Source organism: Misgurnus anguillicaudatus, chromosome 2 (genome assembly GCF_027580225.2).
Source record: "Misgurnus anguillicaudatus chromosome 2, ASM2758022v2, whole genome shotgun sequence".
NCBI classification, from domain to species: Eukaryota; Metazoa; Chordata; class Actinopteri; order Cypriniformes; family Cobitidae; genus Misgurnus; species Misgurnus anguillicaudatus.
Window position 1 is genome coordinate 52,397,279 of NC_073338.2, and position 20,692 is coordinate 52,417,970.

The 20,692-nt window shown below is 36.7% G+C and overlaps 3 protein-coding genes across 8 annotated transcripts in view; all 3 read right to left on the minus strand.

Annotated features, from left to right (window-relative positions):
* Positions 1-2,993: 2,993 nt before the first annotated feature.
* On the minus strand, positions 2,994-13,884 carry mbd3a (methyl-CpG binding domain protein 3a). 3 transcript variants are annotated; one of them, XM_073857922.1, is made up of 7 exons: positions 13,741-13,884; positions 12,395-12,558; positions 11,476-11,606; positions 8,574-8,664; positions 8,235-8,412; positions 3,911-4,075; positions 2,994-3,816 (listed from the first exon to the last, which is right to left on the minus strand). In XM_073857922.1, exons 1-6 carry the CDS (start codon positions 13,800-13,802, stop codon positions 3,913-3,915), a joined length of 789 nt encoding a protein of 262 aa, XP_073714023.1. In that variant the 5' UTR covers positions 13,803-13,884; the 3' UTR covers positions 2,994-3,816; positions 3,911-3,912. The 3 variants fall into 3 exon arrangements, with proteins under 3 accessions (XP_073714023.1, XP_073714031.1, XP_073714016.1); XM_073857930.1 differs by having other exon boundaries at positions 13,641-13,853; XM_073857915.1 differs by having other exon boundaries at positions 13,545-13,842.
* Positions 13,885-14,237: 353 nt separating this feature from the next.
* uqcr11 (ubiquinol-cytochrome c reductase, complex III subunit XI) lies at positions 14,238-16,056 on the minus strand. 2 transcript variants are annotated; one of them, XM_073857942.1, is made up of 3 exons: positions 15,875-16,056; positions 15,060-15,199; positions 14,238-14,528 (listed from the first exon to the last, which is right to left on the minus strand). In XM_073857942.1, exons 1-2 carry the CDS (start codon positions 15,922-15,924, stop codon positions 15,079-15,081), a joined length of 171 nt encoding a protein of 56 aa, XP_073714043.1. In that variant the 5' UTR covers positions 15,925-16,056; the 3' UTR covers positions 14,238-14,528; positions 15,060-15,078. The 2 variants fall into 2 exon arrangements, with proteins under 2 accessions (XP_073714043.1, XP_055059756.1); XM_055203781.2 differs by having other exon boundaries at positions 14,238-14,545; positions 15,068-15,199; positions 15,875-15,939.
* Positions 16,057-17,860: 1,804 nt separating this feature from the next.
* Positions 17,861-20,692, minus strand: part of tcf3a (transcription factor 3a) — a 41,201-nt gene continuing 38,369 nt past the window's right edge. For all 3 annotated transcript variants that reach the window (XM_073857945.1, XM_073857944.1, XM_073857943.1), the window contains exons 19-20: positions 20,372-20,491; positions 17,861-19,900 (exon numbers count right to left, since the gene is read on the minus strand). In XM_073857945.1, the coding sequence (XP_073714046.1) occupies positions 20,379-20,491 (113 nt within the window). In that variant the 3' untranslated portion in view covers positions 17,861-19,900; positions 20,372-20,378. The remainder of the gene's footprint in view (positions 19,901-20,371; positions 20,492-20,692) is intronic.

Sequence of the window (20,692 nt, forward strand, 5' to 3'; positions counted from 1 at the left end):
GAATAAAGTCGTAATATAATGAGAATAACGAGAATAAAGTTGTAATATTTAGAAAATAAAGTTGTAATATTTCGAGAATAAAGTCAATATAATGAGAATAAAGTTAATATAACAAGACGTCAATGTAACAAGAATAAAGTTGTAATATAACGAGAATAAAGTTGTAATATTTAGAAAATAAAGTTGTAATATTTAGAGAATAAAGTCGTATTATTTAGAGAATAAAGTCAATATAACAAGAATAAAGTTGTAATATTTCGAGAATAGAGTCAATATAACAAGAATAACGTCAATATAACAAGAATAAAGTTGTAATATTTCGAGAATAAAGTCGTAATATAATGAGAATAACGAGAATAAAGTTGTAATATTTAGAAAATAAAGTTGTAATATTTAGAGAATAAAGTCGTATTATTTAGAGAATAAAGTCAATATAACAAGAATAAAGTTGTAATATTTCGAGAATAAAGTCGTAATATAACAAGAATAACGTCAATATAACAAGAATAGAGTTGTAATATTTCGAGAATAAAGTCGTAATATAATGAGAATAACGAGAATAAAGTTGTAATATTTAGAAAATAAAGTTGTAATATTTCGAGAATAAAGTCAATATAATGAGAATAAAGTTAATATAACAAGACGTCAATGTAACAAGAATAAAGTTGTAATATAACGAGAATAAAGTTGTAATATTTAGAAAATAAAGTTGTAATATTTAGAGAATAAAGTCGTATTATTTAGAGAATAAAGTCAATATAACAAGAATAAAGTTGTAATATTTCGAGAATAAAGTCAAGATAACAAGAATAACGTCAATATAACGAGAATAATGTCAATATAACAAGAATAAAGTTGTAATATTTCGAGAATAAAGTTGTAATATTTCAAGAATAAAGTCAATATAATGAGAATAAAGTTAATATAACAAGACAGCAATGTAACAAGAATAACTTTTTAAAGAAACCTCACAGCTTTATTCTCACAGTTGACTTTATTCTCGAAATATTACAAATTTATTCGCGTTATACTGACTTTAGTCTTGAAAATTACAACTTTAGTGTCGTTATAATCGCAACATTACGATTTTATTTATTCTTGCAATATTATGAAATATTACGAGTTTATTCATGCAATGTTACAACTTTATTCTTGTTATACTGACTTTATTCTCGCAATATTACAACTTTATTCTTGTTATACTGACTTTATTCTCGCAATGTTACGACGACTTTATTCTTGTTATACTGACTTATTCTCACAATATTACGACTTTATTCTTGTTATACTGCCTTTATTCTCGTAATATTACGATGACTTAATTCTTGTTTTACTGACTTTATTCTCACAATGTTATGACTTTATTCTTGTTATACTGACTTTATTCTCACAATATTATGACATTATTCTTGTTTTACTGGCTTTATTCTCGCAATATTACAACTTTATTCTTGTTATACTGACTTTATTCTCGCAATATTACAACTTTATTCTTGTTATACTGACTTTATTCTCGCAATATTACAACTTTATTCTTGTTATACTGACTTTATTCTCGCAATATTACGATGACTTTATTCATGTTAGACTGACTTTATTCTCGCAATATTACGACTTTGTTCTTGTTTTACTGACTTTATTCTCACAATATTACAACTTTATTCTTGTTATACTGACTTTATTCTCGCAATATTACAACTTTATTCTTGTTATACTGACTTTATTCTCGCAATATTACCACTTTATTCTTGTTATACTGACTTTATTCTCGCAATATTACCACTTTATTCTTGTTATACTGACTTTATTCTCGCAATATTACAACTTTATTCTTGTTATACAGACTTTATTCTCGCAATATTACAACTTTATTCTTGTTATACTGACTTTATTCTCGCAATATTACAACTTTATTCTTGTTATACTGACTTTATTCTCGCAATATTACAACTTTATTCTTGTTATACTGACTTTATTCTCGCAATGTTACAACTTTATTCTTGTTATACTGACTTTATTCTCGCAATATTACAACTTTATTCTTGTTATACTGACTTTATTCTTGTTATACTGACTTTATTCTCGCAATATTACGACAACTTTATTAATCTTAGACTGACTTTATTCTCACCATATTACGATGACTTTATTCTTGTTTTACTGACTTTATTCTCGCAGTGTTAGGGCGACTTTATTCTTGTTATACTGACTTTATTATCGCAATATTACGATGACTTTATTCATGTTAGACTGACTTTATTCTCGCAATATTACGACTTTGTTCTTGTTTTACTGACTTTATTCTCACAATATTACAACTTTATTCTCATTATTTTCGAAAAACTACAAATTAAATCTCGCATTATACATATCCCATATCTGGGATTTGAAAATAAGAGAAATTTCCTGAACCCTAAAATACCCCCCATTTTTCCTATACGCAAGGGAATATAGCTCTTGCATTTGCAAGAGACTTGTTACATTACACAATATGTTGCATTCCTTAACATTTTCCGAGTTAAGCAGTAAAGCACAAACAGCAGCACCCAACACACATAATTATTAAAAAAACACGCCACACGCATTCAGCGCGCACTTCCAATTGGCGGGAGTCGTTTGAGTGATATGTTACAGATATACTGCTGCCTGCTTTCCCGGAGGTGAATGCAGCAAACATCAAATACGGACAGTGGGAATTTTTTATAGAAAGATAAAAAATACGGGAGAAATACAGGAAATTATTTAAACTGGATGATGGCGGGATAGCATGGTAAAATGCAGGAAATCCTGGGAAAAACGGGAGGGTTGACAGCTATGCATTATAGTGACTTTAATTTTGAAATGTTTTTATTTTAGCTTGGCCCTAATCCTCCTTGGTAGAAACATGGACACACAAAAAAATTTTTTTTACATAAACATGCTGTAAAAATCATGTATATTTATGCTCCCCCACACACACATTTTGAATACATACAAATGACGTGAGTCAATCATATGGTTCGTGTAAATGACTTTAATTTAACCATGATTGTGAGAAGAGCGAAAAAAAGCAAAGTGAAAAATACAAGTGGCTGTCATCTACAGTCTCAATAATGAAGTCAAAGTTTAGTGATAAATGTATACTGCGCACACATCCACACTTTAACCTTCACAGATTGATATTCACTCAACAAAGGGACTAAGTGATAATGTCACAAAAAACTGAAAACTAGTCAGTTGTGTTTATTTTTAGTGATGTCAGAGATACAAAGACATCAGGACTACATGTCTTTGTAAAAACTTTCAAGCACCAATGTAAAAAGCTTATATATCTACACAAAACATAAAATATAAAGGAACTAATACAAAAAATTGAGCACCATATTTGTACCAGTTATTATGAACCGACCATATGAGTACAACGTCTCCAAGAAAAGAATCATAAAAACAGGGCATTTCTTTTGTGTAAAAATGTATTTTGTTAAAATGGTCTTACAGGTTTCCATGATTTTTCTTAAAAAAATACTTAGCTTAAGAAACTCATTTACAGTATTGACAGCTCTCTCTCTCTCTCTCTCAAAAGTAGTAAATCCTTTAAACACAAATCTTAAATTCAGTGGAAGAATTTAGAAACGCAAGCTTCATCCACCAAATTCTTCTCATCCCAACAAATAAAAAAAACAGAGAGGTCACTTAAAACAAGATTATATAAAAACTGATCTTAGTTTTATAAAATCTGCTGTTTCTGGGTTCACAGTTGAATTGGCGTTGCTGAAAGAGCTTCTGCATAGTGAAGGAGAAACACTGTGATTCAGACTGTTGGAGTCATTCATCATCCTAAAACACAAACACATGCATCAGTTAGGAGACCATAAAACCTTTCCCCAGTTTATTAAAACTTTAAACTTTGTTGAAGGAAAGTGTTTCTTACAGCTATCCAGACTCCTCCTCCTCCTCCTCATCATCATCATCTTCATTGGATTCCTCATGTAGAGACGTCGCATCGATAGAGGCTTCTTCTATATGTGCTAACATATCAGCCATGAGCGCCTCCTCCAGCCTCTTCCTCACACTAAACACCAGATCTTCTTGTTTCCTGCAGGAGCAGCACAATCTCAAAAACTACTTCAATATCACACCAGATGTTCTTCTCATACACTTTAGTCTGCTATATATGAAACAATGGCACATGTAATGCTGAGGTAAAGTCATGTGTTTGTGCTAATAGACAGTCAGTATGTAGCGGAGTTTAGGTTTTTATTTGATTTAATATGTGTGCGAGGATTTGCTGTTCAAGGATGAGACGTCCTTCAGGGCTGTGGATCGATTCGACCGCTGTGCTGTTTTATTACCACTTTATAAAGATATGTCAAGAAAACTGCAAATATATTACTGTTTATGTGTCACATAGAATAGTTTTAGGAGTTGTTTAGGTGAGAATATATACACTCACCGGCCACTTTATTAGGTACACCTTACTAGTACCGGGTTGGACCCCTTTTGCCTTCCGAACTGCCTTAATCCTTCGTGGCACAGATTTAACAAGGTACTGGAAACATTCTTCAGAGATTTTGGTGCATATTGACATGATAACATCACGCAGTTGCTGCAGATTTGTTGGCTGCACATCCAAGGCACGAAGCTCCCGTTCCACCACATCCCAAAGGTACTCTATTGGGTTGAGATCTGGTGACTGTGGAGGCCATTTTAGTACAGTGAACTCATTGTCATGTTTAAGAAACCAGTCTGAGATGATTTGCGCTTTATGACATGACGCGTTATCCTGCTGGAAGTAGCCATCAGAGGATGGGTACACTGTGGTTATAAAGGGATGAACATGGTCAGAAACAATACACGATGCTCAATTGGTACTAACGGGCCCAAAGTGTGCCAAGAAAATATCCCCCACAGCATTACACCACCACCAGAAGCCTGAACTGTTGATACAAGGCAGGATGGATCCATGCTTTCATGTTGTTGACACCAAATTCTGACCCTACCATCCGAATGTCGCAGCAGAAATCGAGACTCATCAGACCAGGCAACGTTTTTCCAATCTTCAATTGTCCAATTTTGGTGAGCTTGTGTGAGTTTTAGCCTTAGTTTCATGTTCTTAGCTGTCAGGAGTGACACCCAGTGTGGTCTTCTGCTGCTGCAGCCCATCCGCCTCAAGGTTCGACGTGTTGTGTGTTCAGAGATGCTCTTCTGTATATCTCGGTTGTAACGAGTGGTTATTTGAGTTACTGTTGCCTTTCTATCAGCTCGAGGCAGTCTGGCCATTCTTCTCTGACCTTTGGCATCAACCAGGCATTTGCGCCCACAGAACTGCCGCTCACTGGATATTTTCTATTTTCTCTTTTCTGACCATTCTCTGTAAACTCTTGAGATGGTTGTGTGTGAAAATCCCACTAGATCAGCAGTTTCTGAAATACTCAGACCAGCCCGTCTGGCACCAACAACCATGCCACTTTCAAAGTCACTTAAATTCTGACGCTCGGTTTGAACTGCAGCAGATCGTCTTGACCATGTCTACATGCCTAAATGGATTGAGTTGCTGCCATGTGATTGGCTGATTAGAAATTTGCATTAACACGCAGTTGGATAGGTGTACCTAATAAAGTGGCCGGTGAGTGTATATATAAACCTCAAATCTGAGGTCAGTTTCTAAAGAAATCAAGTTCAAGGTGATCAGCGTTCTTGTACCTGCTGAGAGCAGCCTCATCTCGACAAATCCTTCAGAAATTTGCAACTGACTCTGATGTATCGTGTCTGATGGTCAAATGTAAGATAAAACTCATTTCGGGTTTATCTAACGGGCGATCTTTAGTCTCATGAATGTATGGTGTGTGTCTATTATTCATATCAAGTCTGTTATTTGTTAAGATTGTTTTATCTGAGGTAAAAGGTTCATATTTTACATTTTCAGTAAGGCGGCTGGTAAAAGTAAACATTCGCTTGTAAACTTTTTACTAAGGGAATAAACACGTTAAAATGCATGTATTGATGAAATGACAGATATAGACACAATTATAGACATTAAAAGCCCATGGCACAAATCTGTTTCTTTGAAGATTATTAAGATAATGATAGATAGAGGATTCATTTATGCTGGTCAGAGAGTGACAGCGCAGTCTTCTGGCAACAGTGTGTTTTTTAAATATTTAATTGCTTTCTGTTAAATTTCTCAAAGTCATTACTGTTTAAAACACACTTGGCATCACATTCATGATTTTATGGTAAAATGACACTTTCGCGTCAATCCACAAGCATATAAACAAGCAAACCCCCCCCCAGTCGGTTATGTGACGAACCGTCACATTTGACTCAGGTCATAACCGTCATCAACAATTCTGAAACCGGCACAGCCCTAAGTCATACCTCTCTTATCGTAAGCATTTTGTTGTGATGAGTGACTGCAAGTCTGCGGTCGGTGTGGTGCACTTTGGTGTTCCCCAGGGATCCGTCTTAGGCCCTTTACTTTTTAGTATTAACATTTTCCCATTTGGCCAACTTTTAAGATCACTTGGTCTTAACTTTCACTTTTATGCCGATGACACTCAGACCTATATACATTCAAAACCTGATGTGAATATGCCTGTGTCTCTTCTTCCTCTATGTTTTACTGAGATTAAAAAATGGATGTCTCAAAATGTTCTCTGTCTAAACAGTAACAAGACTGAAGTGATGCTTATTTCTTCACCTCATCAGTTGCTTAAAGCATAGTCCATAACCTTAAGTGTGGATGGCTCTGCTTTACAATTTCAAACTAAACTAAAAAATCTGGGGCTTTTTACATTTGACCATCATGTTCGTAACACAGTCAAATAATCCTTTTTTCATCTTAGAAACATTGCCAAATTACATCTCATGTTGACTTTCTCTGTGGCTGAAAAATTATTCAACACTTTTGTTTTTTCACCTATTGATTATTGTAATGCTTTGGTTGCTGGAGTTTCTAAAGCTACCGTAAGTGAATTACAGTTGGTACAAAATTCAGCTGCTAGAATTCTGACTGGGACCAGTGCAAAGGAGCACATCACACCTTTCCTAAAAAAATGCCGGCTTCCTGTTAGTTTTCATATTGATTTTAAAGTTCTCATGCTCACTTATAAAGCCTTGAATAAATTGGCCCCTCAATATTTGTGTGAGCTTTTAACCCCTACACGTGCTGTACGCTTTTCTAAAGCTGGTCTTTTAACCGTCTAAACAACACAGATAAAGACTATGGGTGATCGGGCTGTTTCTTATTTGGCTCCTAAATTGTGGAATTCCCTTCCCTCTGAGATTAGGAATGCAGGAATTAGGAATGATTTATTGTTTTGTGTATCTTTTAATTTCATATATTTATGTGAAGTGCTTTGAGCTGCTACTTTAAAGTTTATTATTAGTATTATTATTATTATTATTATGTGAAGGGAGGATTGGCAGCTGATCTGTAGTTAAGATTGTAAAGATTATATAGTACACATTTTACACAGTAACGTTAGCTCAGTGTAGTTTTTGATACGCTTAAGTTATGATTTGAACTGAGGTCATTTACTTGTTGTTTATTTAGCTTGTTATCAGAAATAAACTACTCTAAAAAGACTTTGTTGTTATTGATTCTTTGTGGAAGTTTACTGGAAGTATGTTTGTTCCACAAAAGATGTTTGTTTATGTTGTTACTGCTGTTTTTTATGTGTACGTGAACGTATGCCCACAGTTGAACGCACAGCCTTGCAAGTATAGTTTATTTGACTCGTACATGCACAGCACACATCTTGTGGGCTACATAATACATTCTGCAGTAGGCACACACGCGACCTATGCGTATAATGTTTGGTTTGAAAAATCCAACAGTGCGTGTACAGTACACGTGCACTTTTCTGATGACAAACTTGCGTCACGTGCACTGTCTCCGGACCCTCGCGTATGCATAAAAACTGGACTATACTTTGGTCTTTACACACAGAAAAATCACATAACATGGCAAATTCTCAAAAAGGTCTGAAATGTACATACTTTGTTTATTTGTGTACTGGAGCACTTGAACACTATCTTAAATTATACCCTCAAATTAAATAGAAATGAAAGCATCAAAATAGACCTTGTATTCTTTAAAATAACAAAACATTCAGAGCTCTGATCTAAAATTCAGACAGCAGGCACTTCAGACATTATAGATGAGCTCGTGATGGGTGTAAGATACCTTCATTTAGCCAAACAGTATCACATCATCCTGCCTGGATAAGTTAATCCTTGAAATGTTTGTGTACCTGATGTCATCATCGGTAACCAGGAAGGCTTTGCAGAGCGGCTGTGTGGTATTGAGCCAGACTCCAGGGTTTTTCTCCACCGCAGCAGACAGTTGACCTGTGATGGGAGCTGAGCTGGTGTGTAAAGCGCTGGCGAGAGCTGAGAGCAAAGTCTTATCTGTGTAACCTGGACCAACACCTGCACAACACCAGGACATATAACAAAGACCGGAGCAAATATTCACATAACACGCTACATTAACATTCAGATGATATATATAAGACAATATAAGAATAAAGCAATAATGTGAAGGTTTTGTTGCAAAGTTATTAAATGTAATAATTTTGTGAGGTCCTCACCTTGCAAACCTTTGGGAAGATCCATAGTTTTCACCAGCTCCTCTGCTATATCAGACGCATGAAGTCCACTCAGCTTCTTCTCCCAGAAGAGCTTGGGATTGAAACAGAAATGAATTCTTATTTATTGAATGAAAATAATCTTTACACAGATGATCTTTTGATACAATGAGTTTGACACACGTTTGTCATGAGTAGTCATCCTCTAAAGCTCATCATTTCTGTAATAAGCAAAACCTTTTAAATATTATAAAACATTATCACAACTACACTGCAAGTTGAGGCTGCACGATTTGGGCAATTTTTCCCATTGCGGTTATTGCTGCTAATATTGCGATGTGCGATTACGATTATACTAAATTGTATCTAGGGTTGCCGCGGTGACAGAATTTTCCCACCGGTTAATCGGCGCGTCACAAACCCGGTGATACCGGTGTCACCGTGTGGGAGGGGCTTATAAATGCGCATGCAGACGTGCACATTTTACTTTCACTTTTGAATCACGCAACTGTTTAAATGCAGTGCTTGCGTTAGCTGCGTTAAATCGCGTATGAATTTGCGTGCAATGCGAGTGCAACAGCTGATTTAATTAAGTGCTTGAGTCAATGTGCGCAGGTAATTCTCACAGAACCCGCCAGTCCCAAGCAGAGCAACCGGCTACTTCTCTATAAAGCGCTGCTTGAATGATGGGTTTTTTATTTTTCTTGATGAAAAACACAACAACAAAACGATCTCGCTTATATTAAACATCATATATGTATATTATAACAAATACGAGTAAGCACGCGGCTTCTGCCATCGTCTGGTCTGTCAGCTCGCCTGCACACTGACAGAAATAAATGAAACCTGACACCTGCTGCTCTGTGACGTGATGCGTGTTCAGCTCCGCTAACACAACCCAGTCTCACCCCATGGCGTCAATACTCGACGACACCTGACCATGCGTCAACATGCTGACGCGGAGGGTATACCTTTCGCGTCATTTTTTGACGAACTGGGGACTTCAATACTATTAGGTACGCGAAATTAAACAGTTGTCGCCTGGCATTGGGGTTAGGGTAAGGTTTGGGTAGGGATGTCATTATGTAAATCTAACCCTAAACCGACGCGAAAATGGTAGAAAATGGTAAGAAAATAGGAAAGAGAATGCAACGGACTTAATAGTATTGAAGTCCCCAGTTCGTCAAAAAATGACGCGAAAGGTATACCCTCCGCGTCAACATATTGACGCATGGTCAAGTGTCGTCAAATATTGACGCCATGGGGTGAGACTGGGTTGGCTCCGCTGAATGCAGACACATTCAGTTCTTAGTGTTTGCTCTCTCTAACGAAACTTAGGGTGTTTTCACATATACACTGTTTAGGTCGGCCCAAATGACGTGTCGCTCCGAGTACGGTGCGTTTGGGTCAGTGTGAACACAACAGCCGCACTCGGGTGCGCACTAAACGGCCGCTCCGAGACCGCTCTAAACAGGTGGTCTCGGAGCGGCTGTTGCCGAACTCTGGGGCGACCCACCTGTGGTGTGAACACTGCCGGACCTCGGACCGAACCAAATACAGGAAGTTCTCCACATGTTTGAGCCACTGGGCTTCCGTTGTGACGTGAGCCGGGTGTTATATTGTGGGTTAACAACAAACAAGCCAATCTGGTCCGTTGCAGAGAGATCCGCTGTCTCCTTTACGTTTGAGCTGATGATTTTATAAATGCATAGCTGTCCTCCACACACAAATAGTAGCAAACGGCTCCGTGAGAAAGGCTTTAATAGAACAGCTACGCAATTTCGCGTTAAAGCAAAGAAACTTCGTAAAAACGTGCATCGTTTATCTCCACATCTTGATAGCTGCGCTTTCCCTGTCAGGCTGGTTGTCGTGGAAACGTGGGGGTGGTCATGAGACGGTAAGAGCTGTCAGAGACCAATGACAGCGCTGACCGTTGTCACATGGCGTACGGTGCGGCATTTCAAGTAAAGTAAAAAATATATATATGTGAACACGGACCGCACTAACTGAAAAATGATACAATGTATTTTGGTGCGCTCCGAGGCCGCACCACGGTGCGCACCAACATATGTGAAAACAACCTTAATGATTTAATTACACGAAAATATCAAAACGACGGTGAAAGACGGTGTCACGGTGGGCAAGTGATCTAACCGGTGAGAGGCTGAAGCAGCGGTTATCACCGTTTCACCGACTATCGCGGCAAGCCTAATGGTATCATGAGTCAACTTGATGGGTTTTAAGGAAAATCCACACACAGTTTAGCTAAAATGTGTATTTGTAAAACTCGAAATGTTTTCGTATTGCCACGATATGTAGCAACTGCTCAGTGTCAGTAATCCTAAATCCAAAATACCGCCATACAACAGACATAGTTTTTTTTTTTTGCTACCAGATCACTGTCAACCTCCTCTGCATCCATCTTCGCTCTGGTATAAGTGACGACGCACACCACACACGTGCACTGCCTTTTTTGTTCGTTTTTCTTTCTTTTTTTAAACAGCAAGGAAAATCATCAAACTGTTATCAGAAAGTTTGTGTTAACAAGTCCTCACATTTATTTATTTAATATAATTGCAACATTTTGCTGTCATATAATTGCACAGGCTGACATTGCGATTGCGATTAATTGTGCAGCACTACTGCAAGTCTTGTTTAGTTCAATCGTTTTAAAAGCCAAACTGATGTTGTCACTATAAATTGCCAATGATTGCCAAGTTTACAAAATATTGTGTGTGTGTTCCACAGAAAACAAATCCAGATATATGTTTGAAACCAATGGGTGACTAATAATGACACAACTTTGGTGTGTGTGGGACTATTAGTGTATCTATCAGTGTTGTTTTATTCTGTAGATTGACATGTAATGATGATGATGATGATGATGACGATGATGATGATGTACCTGTCTGGGCTGATCAACTGCTTTCTGAGGATCTGCCTTAACTTTATTACTGGGGTGATTTGTGACTTTGGTGACAGGCTGTTTAAAGATGGACGCCGTCTGTCGGACTGGCAGGGATGTGTTTAGATCGGGTTTACCCTAGAGAGAAAACAACCACTCATGCATGATATTGCTATTGGTTATAATTGTACTTAAAGAATAAAAGTCTGGGCCCGTATTCATACAGATACTAAGATCTTAATTTAGCATAAAAACTTTTACGTAGGAGTCTTAGCTTAAGAGCGATTCGGGACTGATCTGAGAGTAACTCTGAGTAAGGAAAAGACAAAAACTTTTATCTTAGTGAGGGGGCGGGGTTGACCCCATTGCTACGTGTGACACAAGGTTCTGTAAGTTTGTGTGATTACTTTGCATATAGACGTCTGTAACAGACCTAAATCATCTCTGCTGCATAAGTTGCATTTTTTCTAGTTATCGAATCTGTTAGTGTAGTTAATGTAGTGATTACTTTTATTTCTGGCGCTATATTATATTATTATGTCTCTAATGAGATCGGTCACAAACATGCTTCCTGCACGATCTAATCTGTTGCATGTTATTAACTTACTGTCATGCATTGTGTGCAACATTTTTTGTCTCCCTCTTCATGTTTTGTCCACTTTCCCGGTTGCTAAAATAACTCTTAGGTCTTTTAAATGTCCTCCTCCGTGCTCCTAACAATTTTGACCTTAAGACCTCTTTTAAGGGTTAAGATGCTTTCTGAATTACTTTTTTCTTTACTAGGATTTTTTCTTTAATTTTATTAGTAAACGCCCACATTTCTTAGAATTTTCTTAGAATTGCGTCACTAGGAGCTACTTTTTGCATTAAGATTCTTTATGAATACGGGCCCAGATCTTTCCAAGCGTTTATTTGTGGTGTTTACCCTTGCTTTGATTTTGATCGTTGCGGATCCGCTGTCTGTTCTTATTCAGTTTACTCATCAACATTTTCCCTGTGCGGAAATCAAAAGAGCTCAAGTCCATGGAGTTTCCCAGATAACGGACCAGCTGAGGTTTACTCCGAAACTTCTTCCCCGTTGGACTACGAATGAAGAGAAAGTTCAGAAAGTATTAAGAAAACACATTTTAAACAACATTCAGTTAAGACATAAATCTCTCTACATATTTATCACCACAATATAAAACTAAAATGTTCTTTTTCAGAATCTTATAATATAACACAAACACATCTGTCCAAATAAAAACAAATCTAAAAGTGGACCTAAAATGGCATCACTAAATGGCAAGAATGGGTAAGATTATAATATCATGGTACACCGATATACCAGCGGCGGAGATTTGATCATCCCTATTGAAAAAAAAAAACAGCTAAAACCAGCATAAGCTGCTCTCCTGGCTTGGTATTAGCTGGTTTTGCAAGCTGGTCTAGCTGTGTTTTGGTCACTTTTTGAGCTGGACTTGCCAGCTTTGCCAGTCTGGGAACAACCAGCTAGTGCCACCTTAAACCAACTACCAGTTTATGCTGGATTTTTCAGGAGGGATTTATGTACCATAATAGTTAGTTACACCTACAAACATATTTTGCGAATAAAACAGCGTTTAAACATGTCTATCCAACACTGCATGTATATCCAACTGCTTACGTCATGAGATTCATATACAGATCAAACACATGCAGTCCTCTGCACACTTCTGACTTACTACAGTTATCATCACATTATACGAGCAACGCATTATAAACCCATACAAAACAAGATCTTTAATTAGAAATTCAATTTAAACTTTATCAAATAATAATATTGAGGGAGAAATTATCAATCAAAACAAAAACAAGAGTTAGCACGCCTGCTAACACTGTTTAGCGCTCGCCGCTAACTCATTATTATAGGACACAAAACAGCATCTTTTTCACTTATACACGACAAACATCAATTTATCGCTTATAGTGACGTGTTAAAGTGTTTTATTGATCGATAAAAATCAACTTAATGCCGGTCAACGAACATAAAAAATGCAAGTTGTTTGGCTTTGTCGTCTCGATGCTGTCCGGCTAACTGACTGCAGTACCTAAAGTAATAGACATCACTTTTCCCCGCGGACAAGCCCGACTTTCTGGTCACTTCTTCCCTTTTCCAACCATTTGGGAGGGCCGAGCACCCCCACCTTTTCCTTTCCATGTTTCTCCCGGTGTCTGTCTGGAAGGAAAAGCGTTGAATGTTTAGGGTTAAACACGGCTGCTGTCCGCTGCTCTCTATCCGCTCACCTCACGACCTTCTGACTCATCATGACTCCGGTGAACTGGGAGTCGATTCGCGATTCATTCATCTGATGAGTCGCAACTTACTCTTTAAAGAATTTAAAAAAACGAAGAAAATTGTTTGGTTAAAAAATAACGACGAAGAAACAGTCGTGCTGTTGAGGTATTTGTTTCAGAATCGACTGAGATGACGTTGATGATGACGCGGAATCGGATCTTATTGTGAATCGACTCGAGTCGCTTCGGTGGGTTATCATCTTGTACAAGGTGATAAAACCTTTTGAATAATCCTAATGCAATTTAATTTCATTAATAGTCCAGTAAATGTCTAATTAAATAAATAATTTTGAATATTTTAATGGGAGGACCATTTGAATAAAATTGAATCAAAACTCAAAATTATAAAAATTAAATTAGCAAATTTTGAACAGATCACAAGTAAGCTGCTGTAAATGAGTAAACTGATATATAACAAGTGATCATAAAATACAAACGATCAAAGATCATTTTCAATGATTTATTAACAACTCAATGTGTGATGGAGCAGAAGATGTGAAGAGCGCAGATCCACTGACTCGACTCCTTCAATTCAACACACGATGGAGATTTCTTCAGACATTACACTGTTTAACGTGACAGCTTTATTTGGATTGTGAGACATGTCCCTTTTTTTCTGTATAAAACCCACACACAATGAAAATCAAGACAAAATATTTATTAAATGTCCCAACAAAATAAATAACAGTGTTCATTTGCAGGTTTCTTCCGCTGTGACTGTCCATCTCCAATTCATCCAAAGCATCAGACTGACCTAAAGAAAAACAAAAGCAAACAACATGAAAAGTTGAAAGTAAAGACAAAGTGAAGTTTGTTTTTTCTGAAAATGCACACCTGTAATGTTTTTGTAAGGTTTGCTTGTAAAAACGACCTAAATGTCCTAATATAACTAAGGCCTAGTCCTGGATTAATCTAAACCCGGTCCAGGAAACCACCCCTTTAAGTTCAGATTTATCTTCTTCAAATGCTCCGATCACAACTTGTAATGCATTTGTCCTACATGCACGATAAAATCAAAAAGACAAAGCTTGTTTCGAGCACTAATGTCTTTTGAGTATATCTGGAAAATAGCTGTATTCAACTACACATTAATATTAAAGAGTCAAAGCAGTCCTTCATCTCTCATGAGTATAGGAGACTTGGTTTAACAGAACCGACCCTCTGAGAATAATGTGAGTTCTCTTGAGTCAGTTACAGGCAGTATAAACTGAGATAAGACCACCACACATCATCATCTGCTTTTACATTCATGAACATATTCAAGAAGAAGACTGACCTTCTGAAGCTCTACTCGTTCTTCTTGAACTTTCCATTAATGTAGGGAACATAGTCCAAGATGAGCCGCCAATCTGTAAAGTGAACAAGAGCGACACCTCCAACTCCACCCCAGACTGCAAGAGTGGGAACCCTGAACAAGAAGAAAAATTAACATCATGATGATGATGATGATGGACAAACACAAACATTACTGTAAACTTAAAGACACACGGTCACATTATTCAATGATATTTCAATCAAGTTCAACACACAGCAGACTAAAACAGATGATGAGGTGTTGTGTATGTGTGTAGGAGTCATTTATTTGTGTTTCTACATCAAAACATCCTACATAATCGTAATAAAACCTTGATCATATTTATTAAGATCATGTCAAAGATTGAGATCAATGTGAGTGAAAACAAACCTTCATGCCATAAACATGCATTTTTTATACATCACAAAACTACACATAACATTCATGACCAGTTATCAAAAGAAAAAACAAAAACACACAACACTAAGCGTTGAAGGACGCAATGTGTGAACAAGGGGGGCGGACAAATTCTTAAAAGATATTTAGACAAATAGATCATATGTTACAATACAATACAATACCTGTACAAATAAAGATCGCACTTTAAATGTAAATAAATACTCAAAGTGTGTGTGTGTTTTATGAGTGACCTGAATCCGTCCTGCTCGTTAGCTTAGCAGGCTACAGGTCGTGACAAGGACAAAACTGCTCATAAAACTCATCTGAGCGCGACATTATCATCAATAAAAGAGAGTTCATGTGCAGTACTGAGGTTTACCAAACTCTTACCATGATTTAGCGACAGACACGTATTTCGGTCCGATTAATTTGCCCAACATTATCAGTCGTGTATGTGACCAGCTGCAGCAGCACTCGCGATACGAAAAGCAGTGGAAACGGCGGATGTTACGTCATTCCACAGATGACATCAGCGGAAGTTAGATGTTCACTTTATTTCTACAGCACATTATATTAATCATGATATTAATACAACAGTTGATGAGCAAGCACAGTGCTGTATAAACCAAGATAAAAAAACAACAGTAACACAGTAAAATAACATTTTAAAACAACTTATATCATTCTGGTCACAGGATTACCTGGTAAAACAAATCATTTTTAGTTTTTTTTTATGAATTTGGGCCGTTTCTCAAGTAGCATACGGAGAAAACACAATACAATAATAAAACTTCCGTACTAATTTCGAACAGATAACTTACCATGGCCGTTTCTCTTATGGAGCAGCTTATTTTTTTTTTTTTTTTTTTTATTATATATTGAACAAACATACAACATGACAAGACATCCAAAGAGGTAACATGTTAAGGAATTTGGGTTAACAAGACACAGAGAATTTAACAAATAAAATAAAATAAATAAATAAATAAAATAAGTAAATAATAATATTAAATAAATAAAAGTGAGACAGCATAGCTCAATTTTCAATTAACTTCAATTCTTTGGCGTATAACAGAGTATCTCTAAATTTTTTGTTATCAATACATTGGAGAGACTCAATATATACATCAAAGTCAATCATATGGAGCCGCTTATGGAGGTCGCATTTTTAGCTGCATACGTCATCAATTCATCTTATTTCAGAATATTAACAATTATAAGGTGACTATTTTTCTAAGTTAATCGTCAGTGTTTGTTATATGCTCATGAAATGCTAAGTTAACTTAAATAAACCAGACTTGATGACGTATGCAGCCTGCATTTGCGACCTTATGAAAATAACCTGTTCTGACAGATCTTAAAGATTTATGAAAATCTGACTTGTTCCATGTTTAAGTGCTATAATTGGGTCCCCAGTGCTTCTATTAACCTATAAATTGTGAAAAAGATCAAGCCAGTAACTTAGTTTTGGTAAACCATTCTCTGTAAGCATGTGAAATAATACCTCATTGAAATTGGGCTCCCCTTGTGATGTCAGAAGGGGATCTTATTATAATAATACCGCCCCTTAATCTGCACTATCCAACCATGGTACTGACATTTATTGCAGAGAGAGAGAGATCGATCAGTGTTTGCATTTCATCAGCTCATTTGCATTTTAAAGGACACACCCAAAACGGCACATTTTTGCTCATGTGGAAAGTGGCGATTTTAAGATGTTTTAATAAATCATCTGTGGGGTATTTGGAGCTAAAACTTCACATATGTACTCTGCTAACACCAAAGATTTGACATCTTTAAAAAGTTCTAAAATATGCCTCAAGATGCACACCAGTAATTTATTTTCTAAGGGATTTTTATAAAAGCATCTTAAAAATCTTAATTTAACTAGGGCCTAGTCCTGGCTTAAGCAAAACCAGACAATGGGGCGGTTTCCCGGACAGGGATTAGACTAGTCCTAGACTTAAACACTTTTAAGAGCTTTCCAAACTGAAAACAACTTGCACTTACATATCTATAAATACATCAGTGCCCTTTGTTTTACCTCAAAATGCACACAGGTAATGTTTTAGTAAGACATGTTTGTTAAAACTAGTTATATTTCCTAATTAAACTAAGGCCTAGTCCTGGATTAAGCTAATCCTGGTCCGGGAAACCGCCCCAATAAGAATAAACTGCATTATTCAGCACATCAAAGAGTGTCATTGAGAAGCACTGATCTAGTAGATCCTGCTCCTGGTGATCCACTGATCTGTACACATCTCCTTTATTTAACACATCAGATAAAGCTAGCTTCATGAACTGAATGAAATGTGTCAGGTGGAGCAGGATTAAGACAACCAAAGATTTCGCTCAATAAATACAGACAAACAGATCAAAGCTTACAAAGAAAGTACTTTATTTGCTCAGAGGAGCAAGAATTCACTTAACATACATCTGAAATTCTGATGTCCCTCTTAATGTGAATTTATAAAATATTCTCAAGTGAAGCGTTTGAATAAAAACCCGACTGACTCCAGGATAAAACTGAACAGAAGAGATGCAGGCACGAGTACATAATCACTCTCCATCAGACTCCACACAACCTGAAGTCTGGAGAATGTTGAAGGCCACTCTCGCTCCTTAAAGACTTTTACATTTTTGCAATAAAACAAGATTATTTAAGTATGATCATCTTTTACTTGTAAAAGACCACGTTAGTACAATGAGGAAAACAAAACGATCTCTAGAGATAAACTTAAGTCCTGTGCTTCTTTTCATCGTAGAACGAAAACATGACGACCAATGAAATCCTCCCACCGTTGGCTGTTTTGGAAATTTGGGCAGTATTGTGCACAGTGATTATTTACCTTATAAACAATAAGGAATATCTTTGTATAAGAACACAAAATTGGCATCACTATTTTCTTATACAAGGAAAAAGACTAATCATTATTCAATGCTCTCCCGTTACATAAAAAAAAAAACAGAAATTTGAAACAATTTGTTCCTGGCAAAATTTAGGCCTAGATTTTGCCATTTATCTAACATTTCAATCAACACAGATAATAACAAAAACACACAAACATTAAACAGAACTTTATATAAAAAAAATAAGGTTTTACAACCCAAGGGTCGATTTGTAAATCCCACAATCTACATTTCTCTACTTTGCGTAGAAACAAGAAATGGCAGCCAATTCAGCTATAGAGAAAATATTCCTATAGTGTAAAGATGAGAAAACACACAAACAACGCTGACAGTTTTAGCAACAAACGGATCATAAATCTGTTAAAAATCAGTTTGTGTGCGAGCAGAGATCTCTGCTCCAGAGAAATCAAAGCACAGTTCAGTTCAGTTCAGGTTCGATTCATACATCTACTGAGAAACACAAGTAATAATACATTTGTGAAATGTTTAAAGTTCAGTCATAGCGTCTGCACGGAGAGCTCGTGTGGTTCTCTGCTTCAGTTTGTTATGAGATGAGAGAAAAGTAATAAACTTGTAAAGAAAGAGAAAGAATAGCTAAGTGTCATGCAACGCTTCTCAATACTAAAGAAGAAAAAGCAGAAGGTCAGGGGTCGTGGCAGATAATAGGATGGAAGTCACACACACAATGCAACATTTCACCCCTGAAATCAAAAGTATACACATTATAGATATATGTGTGTGTGAATTTATTAAGACCAGTGAGATTTTTTTCATCATTTCCTCCTCTAAAAAAAATCAACAGAGCTTCTAATGCTGTAGTGAGTTTCTTTTACTGTATTACTTACAGAAGACTTTTACTATTAAACGTCTGAAATAAAATACTACCTGTTTTTCAATTGAATGAATGAGAACCAAAGAGGAAACGTCTTCATTGGTGGAAAAAAGTCTCAATAGTCCTACACAAATGTGAAAGCATTTCATTTCTCTCTTTAGATTTTGGGGTGAAATGTGAGCACCAGACGTTCCCGACAGGTTTCATTTATTCAGAGTGACCATCCGTTCGATTTCTACATCTTCAACACAAAGCCATAGAAAAGAAAGTGGACTTGAATACATGTTTTACAAAAAATGATTTGTGTTCCCTCAGCGGAGCTTGACCTTGTGTTTAATACAAAAGGTTGATGAGTTATGTGCTATATAACAGCACACTGTAATAGTTTGACTCAACAGCAGGTCATTCGTTCAATCCAACGCCGTTTCTTCTGTCTGATATCCAACAATGGTCCATGACATCGACTGCGTGTTTGAGAGTACATACTTACTTTAGAGCAACACGAGGCGCTCATGAAGTGTACTAAAAGTGTGTGTGTGTGTGTGTGTGTGTATGTGAGAGTCTTCAACACATCTGTTTATAATATATAAATCAAGAATGTGTGTCTGTGTGTAGATACTGGATGTATAACAAGAAGATTAAGGCCACATCGACGGAGAGCTCATCATCAAGATCTGTAAAGAAGAGAAGAATAAATTAAAGTACAGACGTTAAAGTACAGACGTTTAACCTGTAAAGCAGTTTTTAACCCATCTTAAAATATATCAGTGAAGTCTTCACAGGTCCACTTAGATCTGAAAACCTGAGATCCGACTCGAGCACCTCAAATTTGGGTAAAAAGTGATTCAGGTTGGGTACATTTCTTTGAAACCGAGAAGACCTCTAATGCATACCAGTAATGTTTTTTTGTAAGGTATGTTTGTAAAAACATTCTAGTTCTAGTTCTGGCTTAATCTAAACCACGCCATAATGTCCCTAAACTTTACATTAAACTGTTAAACTGTTTGAATCATAAACCTACCAAATTAAATCAATCTACCCAAAGAGTCATACCCCTACAATGTCTATAAAGAGAAAAGTCCAATTGAAAGGTAGCCAAGTGAGATCTTCTGAAAGCTCAAACATCCTGGACATCTCGTGCTCACCTGAATGTTACATATGGCTGTGTCCATCTCCACCCAGACCAGACAACATCTGAGGATCTCCTGTGACCTTCTCCTCCTCTCTCCTCTTCAGACACGCAGCCTTTGGGTTCAGATTACGCTCTGAACACAACAAAGATGAAAATCAGACGTGAAACAATGTCCTACTCGTGTCTGTTTTAGACTACAGCAGGACTTATGAAAGCGTAAAAAGACAATCACACAAACATTACAACACGTAAGAGAGAGATGTTCTTCAATCAATATCCTTCAATACCCAAAAGTAGTTTGGTGGTTGGCAATAAGGATGTTGATCCAGGAACA

Coding starts and splice junctions, on each gene's coding strand:
- mbd3a (XM_073857915.1), bottom strand. CDS start 13,654: ATGGAAAGGAAAAGGTGGGGGTGCTCGGCCCTCCCAAATGGTTGGAAA. Junction 8,413..8,573: donor TCTTCCCAAAGGTTTGCAAG/GTGAGGACCTCA, acceptor GGTGTTGTGCAG/GTGTTGGTCCAGGTTACACA. Junction 4,076..8,234: donor GTTACCGATGATGACATCAG/GTACACAAACAT, acceptor CTGCTCCTGCAG/GAAACAAGAAGATCTGGTGT.
- uqcr11 (XM_073857942.1), bottom strand. CDS start 15,924: ATGTTGGGCAAATTAATCGGACCGAAATACGTGTCTGTCGCTAAATCA. Junction 15,200..15,874: donor GTGTCTGTCGCTAAATCATG/GTAAGAGTTTGG, acceptor CTTCTTGTTCAG/GGTTCCCACTCTTGCAGTCT.